Source organism: Aegilops tauschii, chromosome 6 (genome assembly GCF_002575655.3).
Source record: "Aegilops tauschii subsp. strangulata cultivar AL8/78 chromosome 6, Aet v6.0, whole genome shotgun sequence".
NCBI classification, from domain to species: domain Eukaryota; kingdom Viridiplantae; phylum Streptophyta; class Magnoliopsida; order Poales; family Poaceae; genus Aegilops; species Aegilops tauschii.
This window is the reverse complement of record NC_053040.3, coordinates 33,079,001-33,093,059: the sequence shown is the minus strand read 5'-3', so window position 1 is coordinate 33,093,059 and position 14,059 is coordinate 33,079,001. Positions and strand designations below refer to the sequence as shown.

Sequence of the window (14,059 nt, the reverse complement as noted above, 5' to 3'; positions counted from 1 at the left end):
CCCGCTATACGGAAACAGATGTTTTGGGTTGGAAGCGGATGTTTCGGATACAAATAGGCATTTTCTCGAATATGAATATCGGATATTTCGGATTATCCACTACCACTTTCCACCCCTAGGATGAGTATACTTGAGCCTATGTGATTGTGCTGTATATTCAAAAAATACTAAATAGAAATTTTTTTGTTTTCCTAAAAAAGTAGTTTTTTTCCTTAAAAAAAAGGCACTGCAGCCTCATTTTGCTGTTTTTTCAAAATAAAAAAAAAACAAATTGGTTTTGGGCTTCAATCATCAATCGTCACTCGCAGCGTCATTTCCCCCCATTATTGTTGGAACCGAGGATCGACGAACGATCAGACAAAAACACGAGACACGGTGGTTTACTGGGCGACGAACGCCCGCCGGGCGACGGACGCCCCCAGCGACGTACGCTGGCCTTTTCTCTGTATTTTTCACTCGGCTCACAAACGCCTCCGGCCGCACGAACAACCCCTTGTATTTCCGGCGAGCTCGAACTCTGCCCCACACACACCACCCCACGGCGAGCATACATACACTCCGAGAGGCTACATCTCTCTACTCTCTACACAACACCACCAGCCACTTAAATATGCAAGGCCACAGACAGCCTAGCCGCCTCCATCGGCCACTAACAGCAGTTACTAACTACCACGACGCCACACCTCCATGCACTAACCAACTCAGCTAGCATGCATACTAGAATCGCTCACGCCCAGCCTTGTAGCTAGCCCACTAACTAACCAGCCATGCATGTAGATGGAATCCCGGCCGCTACTCACGCACGAACGTGACTCGGCCAGGTCGCTGCATGAGGCCGTGATCAAGATTACTGCTGACAATTATGACGGGCACCCTTGACTGCGCCGCCGCCGCCGCCTCCCCTATGACCATGAGCGCCATGACGGCCGCCCTCCACCACCGCCCCCGTTCGCGCTCGCCTCTGGAAGACGAGGATCTGCTCTCCGAGGTCCTCCTCCGCCTCCCGCCGCAGCCGTCCTCCCTCCCCCGCGCATTCGCCGTCTGCAAGCGCTGTCGCAGCCTCGTCTCCGACCGTGGCTTCGTCCGCCGCTACCGCCGACACCACCGCCGCAGCCCTCCCCTCCTCGGTTTCTTCCGCGACGACCATCCAAACATCACCTACACGCCTACCATGGAGGCCCCCGATCGTGTCCCCGCCAGTCGCTTCTCCTTGCATCTCAATGACTGGTACAGTATCCTCAGCTGCCGCCACGGCCTCGTGCTCATCTCCCACTCGTCGCGGAACCAGGTCCTGGTGTGGGACCCCATCACCGGTGACCAGCACCGCGTTGCTGCTCTCCTAGGGATCGACATGGCCACTACCCCGATGGACGGGCAGGTGCTTCGCGCTGCTGCCCACGCCCAACACTTCCAGGTGGTATTGGTAAACTACAAGAAGAAATATGCACGAGCGATCGCCGCCATTTACTCGTCGGAGACCGGTGTGTGGAGTAATCTCATCCAAACACCGGTTCCACGTAAGGCCATGGAATATGAATCCATGCCCCCTGTGCTGGTCGGGGATTCTCTTTACATCTTGCTCCCTGGGGATAGTACAAGTGTAATTCTCGAGGTTGATTTGGATAGCCAGAGCCTAGCTGTGTTAGTTCTGCCAATGGATACCTTTGCCAAAGATCAATTCTTGATGGTTATGCGAGCAGAGGGTGGCGGGCTGGGCGTACTCTCCCTGACAGGATTCGCCGCCGAGTTATGGAAGAGGAATACGGACTGTGATGGTCTTGCTTCATGGGTGCTAGGACGAACTTTTGAAATGGACAAGCTACTTCCCTTGAATTCAGAGCAGATAAGGCACACACCGATGGTAGCTTATGCTGAGGAAAATAATGTGGCTTTCTTGCGGACATTTGACAGTATCTTCATGGTCCAGCTTGACTCATTGCAGTTCAGTAAACTTCCTGAAAACAGTAACTGTGATATCTGTTATCCATTAGAAAGTGTCTATGCTGCAGGTAATACCATGTCTTCAAACTCTGGTCATAACAAATTCATGTTGATTTTCGATAATTATTTGATGGAATATGCTGTTCACATTCTGTTGTGTTAAGCTAACCATTTTAAGTAGTGGCATAGTACTTGTTTCTTTTGATCCTTGATGACCTCTTCAACATATGGCGAATTTGTTCTGTAGTGTTTCTGTTATGATGCTTGACTGCTTGTGTGGTAGCATTATTTGATGGTCATGGTCTGAATTCACATATATAACTGGTAGCTAATCTGCTAGTGTCCTTTATGCCTTTTATGTCATCACTTCATTGTTATCTTGTTTGTCAACAAATATGTAGCGATGAGTTTCTTATGTTATCAAAACATATTGTTATTCGTTGAACTATGTGCTTCAAGTCAGACATAGCAAACTGTCTTTATCATTTTATTATATGAATATCTATTGAATAAAATAATGAACACCGAGATTGGTAAATTCTTTCTATAACAGTTGAACTAAATTTCATAGTTTGCCTTTGATATATAAGAATTGTATGTCGGTAGTGTTAGTGCTGTGGTGCAGGTCTTTCTCATGTTGAAAACAACTGCATCGGAATATTCTTTCAATTTGACAGGCTGTATGGTTTTGTTTTTCTTTGTAATGTTGTATCAGAACTCAGTTAGTTTTTTTCCAGATTACATTTGTGAGTTATGTAAATATTGTGTTGATGCCTCCTTGTATCTCTTTAGCTTTTCGTCAGGTTATTTGACTTCTTATGATTGCAGAAACAAGCATTGGTGGTGGGCATGGTGGAGCTGATCAAGATATGCTAGTATGATGTACTGGTTGAGCAGGAAAGCTTATCTTCTGAATGTATGTTGAGGTATCTGAAGTTCTGAACTGTTCTTTCAAAAACATGTATTTTTTCCCTTTTTACTGCCATTCTCAAATACTAAATTGCAAGAGAGGGTTGTAAGTTTTTCTCCACAATCTTTTGCCTAAGTTTTTCCCACCTGGCCACTTCTCATCATCCCTTCCTTAGCAGCTCTGCATTCTCTTCCTCATGCCTTCACCCACTTACATTCTCTTTTATTTGCTGATGTTTTAACATAGTTTTAAATCGCTGGCTAAAAGACCGCTATCGCGGCGCTATCTCCGCGTGAAATCTGCCCCGCGATTTCCTTCCTTCCCAGAATCGCGGGAGATCGTGCCGCAATCGCCAGAGATCGTGCTGTTTCTTCGTTAACCATCGCGACAAACTTTCCTTACGTGATTTCCCTTCGCCCGCGATTTTAATCTATGTGTTTTAAGCCCCTCTACTAGATATTCTCTTCACTTGCCTCTCCCTTCCATCCAGCTGCCTTGCTTAATTTCAGCTTACCTCCTTAGTACTACCCAAGTCCCCTCTAGTAGTGCTGGTTTTTCTCCCTCTAGCTCCTCAGATGACTGATGACTTGATACCCTTCCCCTCTTTGTGCAGAATTTTGTTCCTACTCGGTCATAGATTATAATGGTGTCATGTACTCATGTTAAGTGGTAGCAGAATGAAGTACATCCTTTTTCATGATTCATAGATTTTGTTTTAATTTTACACATGCTACATTACCTTTGATTAGGTTTCTTTGGTTATGGATCTATCAGGTTCTAATGATTTATATGTACTTCTCTGCGTAAGTGACTGACAACTAAAGTAACCTGATCATTTGTTCTATACTTCCTTCACTTATATGGGCTTTATAGCTATGCCATTTCACATTGCTGCTTATTTTGGATCATTGTGATACCCAGTGAACTAATTATTGTAACAAATTTTTGAAGAGCATGCCTTCGTGCCATGCCGTACTACTCTTTATCATCCACTTGTAGTTAAAGTATTAGATTTGTGGAAGGTTATACTAGTTTTAGGCAGTTTTCTTAAATATTGTCTCGGCACCTCTCATGGTTAGTTGTATATTCAATTGGCCGTTGTCTGCTGCAAACTATATGTATATGTATATGCTTTGTGGCAGTTTAATTTCTTAAAATTGATCAGGGTTGATGTTTAACACTTTATATTAAACATATCATCAAAATGGCATGACAAGATTCACTATAAATACTGCTTTCACAACGAATTTCACTGTGCACTAACAACATATTATCATTGGAAGTAGTGGTCAAATACTGTGCAGAGTGAAAAAAAAAGATACCTACGCTTGACCGAAGTAAGTCAGTCTGTTAATAAGGCGATGCATGATCCCTTAGTTCAGGCTTCTACATCATGAATTTGATTAAATTCATCCATTGGTGACTAGCTAGCTGCTTTTGCATTTAAAAAGAAGAACGATAATGAGCTAGAAACAAAACTTTGACATCTCTTATTTCCTACTCCATGAACCCCTTGTATGCCACTGATCTTTTAGCCTCTATTAGGACCAGATATAGCCAAAAATTGCCAATAAAGTAATAATAGAAGCCGAAGGTCACTACACTACAAATTACCTATTCTGTGTTTCTAATGTTGGTTTTGTAATTCTGAGATGATTCGCCTTTGGAGATCTCCACAATGGTGAAGCTAATGTTTACTATTTGAGTCATACAAAATCATCTGATAAAACTTTAACGACATTTTCATGAATGAATGGCACACATTTGGTTTGACTGATGCTGTGATTGCCCTGCAGGTATCTTGAGTTACAGTCTGGTGGCCGAGATGCAGAAGGGGCTTGTTTGCTGCGACCCGCGAGGAAAACCCACCCTCTATGTAGGATGCACTAGTCAGACGTGAAGTGGGCTTATTGGAATTAATCGCTTATTTTGATCAACCTGGCTTGTTATCTACTTTCTGTAGTCAATTGACCAACTGGCTTGCTACAATTAATTAGTATGAACCTTTCAGCTGATCTTGCTTGCATTTTGTGTGTGTTCATATTCACTGTTTTCTTTTGATTGTGTTCCATGTTGTATCAGGCAAGGACGAATTATGCGTAGAATTTCTGCTTATGCCCATTTAGCGTATTTGTATTTACCTGGTTCTGACTAGTGAATGTTGAGTTGTTTTGCTTTCCCTGAGATTCAGGGAGGGCTTCGGTGAGATTGCTAATGTTTAAGTGGATGGGATTGCTAAGTTTTGGAGTATGAAGTAAACATGTCACACTATGAGATTTGCAAAATTTCAAAAGTGTTGTGCGGACGCGCAAAACACATTTTATTGGATATTGATTGGTTCCGCAATCACAGTTTTCAACATCACGATCCCATGATCCAGAGGCTATTCAACTCTTTATTTTGAAGGTTACTTGGCATTAATTGTTGCCCCACCTCTTGTTGCACTCAGCTATACAATCCGCAACACCATGTGTATCTGCAAAAATGGCCAAGACGAGCACAAGATCCTCAGACCAGGTGGTGATTCTTCTTTGTATCAATAGAAAAAAGAGAGCATATATTGCATCGATGTTCAGGAGAATTCAACTATAAACGGAACGGAGCAAATGGAATGCAAGTAAGCTGTTCTGTTGGTCTTACACGTTGGTGCCGACGGGTCACAGATGGAGTCCGTGCTGCAGACCATGATGCATGCGGCGAGGGCGTCCTTCTTGTCAACACCGTCACAGTTGCCGGCGCAGTCGACGTTGCAGAGCCACCAAGGGACGCTGTGCCTGCACCCGTGGTGGCACTGCTGGTAACAGTTGCAGAAGAACATGGCGTCCACCTGTTGCTTGGATGGCACTGACATGATGAGGAGCATGATGCACAGCGTGGCAATGGCGGCCGCCCTCTTCTTCACCTCCATCTCATCTCCTTCCTCGCCCAAGCTATGACAAGAGAAGAGGAAGGGAACTGATGTGGGAGTTTTCAGGTGACTGGTGGCTCTCTTAGTCAGTCAGATGTGTGGTCTTTATATACTGGAGTTCTGAGGGCAATATCGGTATTTGACCGGGATAATTTGTAGTGTAACACGACAAAGTATTGCAGTATTTTCTAGCACATCAGATTACCCACAATTTCAGGCATGGTTGTTTTGTAGCCAGTTTTGCCATGGCATTAATTTCCTAAACAAGATGGTGCATACTACCACTTACTAGCCCCTAGTGGCCTAGTGGCACACCTGAAAATAACCTTGGATCATAAACCGATTAGACAAGCGCATGCTGAAGAGACTTGTGCTGATGTAGAAAGAAAACTGAATGCAGTTTTCAAACAATGCTGTTTGGTAGTAGTGACGGACAGATTGCTATTTCAAGTTCCTGGAGATGTGAAGTAGCTGCCTGGAAAGACACCTGTGAATTGAATTTGCACAATTCTCTCTTTCTTTAACCAAATTTGCATCTATTCAGTAGCAAGACCCGTGTAGGCTTCTGTGAGTATGCTAATGTTTGAATTTGAATTCTTTGTTGAGTTGAATATACATATGATGTATGCACGGGAGTGTGTGCTTCAGTGTGTTGGGTGTGTGATTGTCGTTCTTGTTAAAAAACTATGTATGATACAGGGACATGTTGTGTTGCTCCTCTTGACATTCTCGGGGATGGGGTGAACGAATCTCGCACAGTAGAATCTTCTCTTTTGGTTAGACTGGTAGATATGTGCCTGTAAGTTGTAATTTTTTTTACTGAAATGTAACTATACATATGAATATATCTAGTGTTAGGGAGTTTGCTTAAATATTTTTTCCCGCGGGCCCCATGTCTAACGCGCCTGTTGGAGATGCTCTAACTGCAGTCGAAACGAAGCCAGGCATGTCCACTCGCCCCCATTACGTCCTCGATCATATTTGCACGCGGCCCAACATCCTCGGCGCTGCACTAGGCCGTATACCTAGTGCCCGTTGATCCCACATACCCCTGCGCTGATTTCGGTCCAGACTGGCCCAGCAACGAATTCAAACGCAGGCACCGAGCCTCCCTGGTCGCCCCGATCTGGTCGGCCGCCGGCGCCGGCACCGGCATTGCCATTGGCCATTTTTTCTTCCGTCGTGATACTACAGTCCAAGAATGGGGATCAATGAAATACTGCAAAGTTAGCGCCGGCAAACGTACCTTGGGGATTGGTCCCTTCCATGGCCGAATCACTGTCGGAGCCGTTCGCCGGAGAACCTCGACCTTATCTTCCCCCTTCTGTCCATCCCAAGGCTGATCGCTTGACAGAACAATCACGTCGATGTTCCGCCGACTTCTTCTTCCGAATAGCCCACCTGAAGAGACTCGCAAATGATATCCGACGGCATCGGCAGTGGGACCTCCGCCACCAATCTGGTCATAGTGCGGTCCTCCTCGTCGAAGATCGTCCCGGAGAGAGCCCAAAAGCGATTGCCCCGCCAGCATCCGGGGCGGCCCTGGGTGCCCTCGCGGTCGCTAGTGTAGTCGCCTCCCTGTCTCTCGTGAGGTAGCTTGTGCTTCTTTAAAATGGAAGAGATTGTCACTTTCCAGCCTCTGCACCAACTAGGGATGCATACGGGCATTTTAGTATGAGTATGAAGATAAGCATGGTCCTCAGAATTTTTTAAATGAGTATCAAGATATTTCTTCATGAGTGGTTCTCCCTGTGCATTATCAATTCTATGAACTAAACTTCGCATGCCCAACCACTGAGCTAAGGCTGGTACAATTAATTAGTTGTTCCCTTTGTTTAGAAATATAAGAGCATCGTTTAGATCACTAAAGTAGTGATCTAAACGCTCTTGTATTCTTTAGTGATACAAACGCTCTTATATTTCTTTACGGAAGGAGTACCTTTTAGTTGGTATTTTGTATGTGTTCATTTTCACTGTTTTCTTTTGATTATATATGGACGGGCCAATCCTACGTCAAATTGCGGCTTATATATGTCCCATTTTGTGTGTGACCGACGAATTTGTTTCAAATTATTTTGCTTTTGTTCAGACTCACGCAAGGCTTCGATTAGTTTGCTGATGTTTGAATTCTTTTACATGTTATATTAACCCTCTCCTACGTTACTTATTCCTCGCAGAAAGAAGATAAGACAATTGTGATCTTGCAATCTGGTCAGAGGATGGTATCAAAGACACATCAAATTAGCAGGGATTTACCAAATGCATTGATAACTGGCTTTATTATAAGATTCACAAACTTCCTCACAATCACAAGTAGTGCACCGAAGCCAAATACATATTATTGCATTGGTGCAGCAGTTCGACATCATATGATCCCATGATCGGCCGGATCTTCAATCTTGAAGGAACCTTGGCCCGTCCATGGCGACCCCACGTATCGTTGCATGCATGGCTACAATACGCGGCGCCTGCATATGCAAAATGGCAGTGCAAGCACAAGATCATCAGAACAAAATGACAGCATAAAGAGCACACATATTCCATGAGTGTGCCTCTACGAACGCACCCATATCATAAAGCAAGGTGGTAGGAGGTCCTCTTACCGGATGGCGCCGCCGGCACGCCGCATAGGGAGTCCTTGGTGCAGGCGACCATGCAGGCGGCTACGGGGTCATTCTTGTCATCACAGCTGCCGCCACACACGACCTTGCAGAGCATCGGGAAGGCGTGCTTGCACTCTAAGTAGCACTCTCGGTAGCAGTTGCAGGAGTAATTGGAGAACTGTTGATGGGATGGCCTGGACAGCATGAGGAGTAGGAACACGGACAGGGCCGCAATCACTGCCGCTCTCTTCTTCACCACCATGTCCTTCCTCGTACTGTACAAGAGAAGTGGAGAACTAGATTTCAGGCTCCTGTATGGAGGGCTCTGTACATGTTTCAGCCTGGAAGTGGATCTCCTGCGAAGGAAATCATGAACCCTGAGATCAAGAAGATCCGAGGAGCTAGGAATCATTTGCGTGGAAATCTGAGAGAGAGGTAAATCATGGTCGTACTTCCAAAACTGTTGATCCGCCCGATGGAAAGTTGAGTAACCTTCTCTGAAGAAAAATCAGCACCAAATCGGCAGAGTATCAATAGTGTCAAATTCAATCACCAGGTGATTTGCTGCTAAAAGAAAATGTAGAGCAATCTCTGTCTCTATCTCTAGTCTTTATCTTTATCTCTATATCTATATCTCTATCTCTATCTTCTCTTCTCTTCTCTTCTCTTCTCTCTCTCTCTCTATATATATATATATATATACACACACACACACTACCCCTCGACCGATTTTCCTCCCTCCCTCCCTCCACCGGTTTTCACTGGTTTTCTCATTTGGCCAAACAAACCCAACCTTTATTGGGTAACGATATGGCCGGACAAACCCAACTTTTATGGGAAATGTTTACGCACGGTGAGCCGGATGAACGCTCAGGCCGGTCACTTCGGCACGCTGGCGTTAGCCATCAGGAAGGGAACACGTGTACCTTATTCTCTCCCCAACGCCCGCATCCACTCCTTTCCTCGCGGCCGTGACCTCGCTTTCCCCATCGCTTTCCGCCTCGCCTCTTCCGACATAGCACCAGGCAGCTCTGAGCACTCCTCCCTTCGCACCTCACGCTGCACCTCCTCCATGGGGGTGCTGCTCCCATGCGCCATGGCCTGCGAGCTCAAGGTCAGGGCGGCCATGGCTGGCGAGCTCGGGGCGGACTGCGACGGGGCTCCTACGAGCTGCTATGGGTGCCATGGCTTATGATCTCGGGGGCAGACAACGACGGGGGAGACTGCGAGCTGCTATGGGCGACGTCGTTGAGCATTTGCTACTGGGAGAATCTCACCGGAGCTGCGAGCATTAAGCGACACCTCCCATGTTACAACTGGTGTTCAAGGAAGCTACCACAGGCGCCGCAAAAAGCTTCAAACCATGACGCCAAATGCTGGGACCGCTCGGTGCCATCGCAAAAAGCTACAACCGGTGTCACAAAAAGCTTCGACCGGTATCGCAAAAAGCTTCAATCACGACGACATATGTCAGGTCTGGCTACTGTACTTACCAAAAAAGCTGCAACCGTTGTCGCTTTTGCTACTATCGGCGTCGTTGTTTGCTACATACTTCACGGCTTAGCTGCGGCGTGCGACGACGGCGGCGATCAACAGGCTGTATGTTTTTGCTGGAACGAAGACTGTGTGCTACAACCGGCTATGGCAGAGCTACCACCGGTGATTTTTTTTGCTACAACCATGTACAGATTAGTTGTGACCTCGGTCGGGAGCTGCAACCGTTGATGTTTTTGCTATTACCGGCGTCGTTGTTTGCTACATGCTTCACGACTTAGCTATGACGTTCGACGATGATGGCGATATTTTTGCTACAACCGCCGCTGGATTTTGCTTCATCCGTTCGTGGATTAGCTGCAACCCGCGATGGCCGCGACGGCGGTTCGCTGCAACAATGCTTTGGTTTTGCTACCACCGGCGAAGATTTTTGCTACATCCATGCATATTTGCTACAACGGTGCTTCAAACACGGTGATGAGCAGCGCGAGATGCTGGTGGGGGTTGTCGCGGGGGGCGAGGCGGCCGGAGGCAGGACGAGATGTGTGCGGGAGAGACGGATGCAGAGCTTGGTGGAAGAAGGTGCGGCTGACCCGCAGGAGCCGGACATGCGAGGGGAAGAGACGGCATCCTGTCGTGAAGAAGACGGCGACGTAGGTCAAAGATGCCAGATCGATGGCTACTGATGCGGCGAGAGGCGACAGCGAGCTAGCATGCGGAGCTGCAAGCAGGAGGCCAGGGGGAAGAGGGGCGATGGGGCGCTACAGAAAATTCCGTCGGGCAATGAAGGATGAGGGCTAAACCAGGATGAAGACGAGTGGGGGAAGGAAGAAGAGAACGCAAACCCAATCGGATGGCTGCACGCGGCTGAATTGGACGGCCAGGGGCTGACCGGCCGAACCGGTTGGGCCGGCGCCGGCGCAGATTAGTACCCAACTTTTATTTGGTAACACAATCAATTCATGCATGGCGATTGATTTCTTTTTGATAACCCAAGTTAACTAACGGACGGTAATCAATCTTTAAATGGATTCGGCTTGCCTGCTCCCTCTTCATGCTCCCATCCGTGCTCCCACTTCATCCTACGGCTGTTCTTTTCCCTTTTTTTTCTAATCTAATTATCTCCCCCTGATTTTCAAGGGGTGGGGCCGGGCCTTATTTTCTTTCAATCAAATCAAGCCACGTATGCGGGAGCACGGATGGGAGCATGGAAAGGGAGCAGGCAAGTCTTGTCCTCTTCAAATACTAAAACCAATCGATACAAGGCCACAAAAATTAATTCACGTACCGCGATCAGATTCTTCTTTAGTAACCCAGCTTAGCTCAAGGACAATTAACCTCTACATCACCGTTGTTTACCGCTCGCCAATGACAAAATTCATACCAGACACATCACGTACGTGACCTGGTGTTGATCTAGATCCCTATGACGCGGTGTTGGGATCATGTCAAAACACCATGCCATCCTAAGTGCCGATTTTGCATGATCAACCGATTCAATTCCCGTTCCACTCAATGCAATTAATCCATCGAGCAAACCAGAGAAACCCTATTCCCTCCCTCAACTCGTGTATTCTCCTATGGTGGTCACAGGTCGACGGGCACCAGGGCAGCTACCGCGACGTGTTTATGGTGGATCAGAGGCCGGATGTGAGGTGCCCATTCATCCTCTCTTCCTAAGCCTACGTCATCTCTCTCCTCTCGGCCATCTCTCTTGGAACCAAAGTTTTAAATAGCGCGCTAAGCCTCTTAGCGGCGGGCCTATTCTAAATGCTATAGCGAGCTATTTAAAATGTTTGCTCATGTGTTTGGACAAAAGACCCTTCGCGCGAGATCTTTTCTAAACGCTATAGCGGGCTATTTAAAACCATGCTTCGAATGGCGTGCGGCGGCGGCGCCGCAAGAACGCAAAGCGGCTCGTCGAGGGAGCATGGTGCATGCGCCGGTTTGCTGAGTTGGCGCGGCGACAGTGGTCAAAGATGCGCTTGCTTGAAGTCATGGGGCCTTTATGTTGTAGGGGACGGCGCACACATCGGTGTGCTGAGGTGGTGGGGAGGCGGTCTCCAGATGACGCATGTGTCTGAGCCCTACGGTCATGAGGCTGCGATGTTGCCGGCGATGCGTATGTTCGCTAGGATCTCACGCGACAATAGACTGGGGAGGTCATCCAGCTTCATCGTGCATCAGAAAACGGCTATTACTAACTTGTGTGGTTTGTATCCGTAGAGCTCAGAGTGAGGGAGAGGGACGCACATGTCCACTCTCATGCGAAAGATGGGTGCAAAGAGGAGGCTCGGTCTATGGTTTTCTCCACTCTCAAAGTGGCTAGGCTGTCATATCATCTACGGCTCCATCTCGCCTACACAGGCACCTCATTCTAATCGGTTGTTAAAGCCTCGAAGGTGATTGAACCATTGTTATGATACTCTTTGGTTTCTGCTATGAACTAATACTAAGAAATTTTGTCTATACATGTTGATGGTCCTTGCAAATCACAGTAGCTCATGTTTATTTCTTTCTGGAACAGGGTGCAACACATGGGCAAGATGAAGATTAGAGAAGGAAATTAAGACAAGAGAGGATACTACGAGGATTGAGAAGGCATGCAAGTAAAGGTCTACAATCTACATTCAACATGTCATCATGCTGAAGCTGTGTTTGTATGGTTGTAGATTTTAATCCTTGTACGAGTGGTGTTCTTTAAGCTTCAATTGGCGTTGCCGTCAGCAGGCTTATACTAACATCATCTTCTACATCAAGTATAGTGGTTAGTTGTTTTGGTCAACTCTGCATTTTTGTTTTCTCATAATTACTTCACTGCATTTTGTGGACATCAAAAGTAATAGTACGGTAATTGGTAAAAGTTGGTCCTATAATATCCAGTCGCATGCTTGCGATATTTGGTAGGTCTTTGTATTTATATGATACTCTTTTTAAAGATGAAATTTTTACTCCCTCTGTCCCAAAATAAGTGTCTCAACTTTGGACTAACTTTAGTACAAAGTTGTACTAAGATCAAGATACTTATTTTGGGATGGAGGGAGTATATCAAACAGTTCGTATCAATTTTGTTCATACATGCATGGTAGAACGGGTTGGATGGAACCATGACCTCTTTTCATAGTTTGCTCATGTGAAGAATAAATATACTACTGTTTTGCAGGGTCAAGATTAAATATACTAATTGTAGTCTTCTGATTCTGCTAATTCATTTCTATACTACACACAAGGCCTTGTTTCATATGTTCACTCAATATCTTCTTTTTGTCACACGAGCATTTTCTAAATTTTACAAAGGTGCACCGAAACATATAGGTCATTGGCTAATTGCTACCGTTTGATGATAGCAAGTTCAAGTAATAGTTTGAACACATTCAAGGAATAGTATAAATAATGCCTATTACGAAAAAAATAACACTGAGAATTTAGATATATTGTTTGTCATAGAGTTGTTGCTGGCCAATTTACAAGAAATTAATTCCCTCAGTTTTGGTGGCAAACATAATACATATCATCCATATTGGTATTGCACTGGCGTGGATAAGGTGGATGTCAAATAAGAGACATTGTCAATCCACAAAATAGCAAATTCTGCATGGGCATGTATGTATATTTTTTCCTAAATACAATTGAGAATTATTATTTGCATAATTGGGTATCATATTAATTGATGCAGGGAATTGAAGGGTCTTGGGAAATTAAGGGTCTTGGGAAATCCGTTTCACAAGGTAGGAAATAGCATAGATGGCTTATGGTCCAGCGGCTAATAAGATGGGAATGTGTGTGTAGGGGTGTGTGTGTGTGTGTAGGGGGGGTGAGGAGGAGGTGGGGATTTCATGGTAATAAAGGTCGCCACTAAAACTACATGTATTGTTGACATGATTAATATTGAACTCTTAAAATTTGTGTGACCCCGTTGCAACGCACGGGCAATTAGCTAGTACTACTTAATAAGAATGTAAGATTTCATGTTTCACTTTTCTTCCCACCACCCTTTCGCCCAACCTTCACCGTATCATAATCAATCACCTTAATTTATCTACCTTCTAAACTAATTCCACTTTAATTTATTTACCAAATTTCTCATCAAAATATAAGGTAAATCACGAACAGGATTTGTGTAAATCACGAACAGGAGGAGTGGGCTGACGTGTTGCTGGACTTGGAGGAGGAGTGGCCTGACGCGGTGCCGGTCTTGGAGGA

At 45.7% G+C, this 14,059-nt stretch overlaps 2 protein-coding genes and 1 long non-coding RNA gene across 3 annotated transcripts; 1 reads left to right on the top strand and 2 right to left on the bottom strand.

Annotated features, from left to right (window-relative positions):
- Nucleotides 1-862: 862 nt before the first annotated feature.
- On the top strand, nucleotides 863-4,751 carry LOC141025749 (uncharacterized). The gene is made up of 2 exons (XM_073501667.1): nucleotides 863-2,009; nucleotides 4,648-4,751. The coding sequence occupies exons 1-2, from the start codon at nucleotides 863-865 to the stop codon at nucleotides 4,749-4,751; spliced, it is 1,251 nt and encodes a 416-aa protein (XP_073357768.1).
- A 517-nt stretch (nucleotides 4,752-5,268) lies between these two features.
- LOC109765690 (uncharacterized) lies at nucleotides 5,269-5,759 on the bottom strand. Its single transcript, XM_020314475.1, has 2 exons — nucleotides 5,492-5,759; nucleotides 5,269-5,327 (listed from the first exon to the last, which is right to left on the bottom strand). The coding sequence occupies exons 1-2, from the start codon at nucleotides 5,757-5,759 to the stop codon at nucleotides 5,269-5,271; spliced, it is 327 nt and encodes a 108-aa protein (XP_020170064.1).
- A 2,251-nt stretch (nucleotides 5,760-8,010) lies between these two features.
- LOC120970319 (uncharacterized) lies at nucleotides 8,011-8,969 on the bottom strand. The gene is made up of 3 exons (XR_012187054.1): nucleotides 8,815-8,969; nucleotides 8,363-8,718; nucleotides 8,011-8,227 (listed from the first exon to the last, which is right to left on the bottom strand). It is a non-coding gene; the product is annotated as an uncharacterized lncRNA (long non-coding RNA).
- Between the last annotated feature and the right edge of the window lie 5,090 nt (nucleotides 8,970-14,059).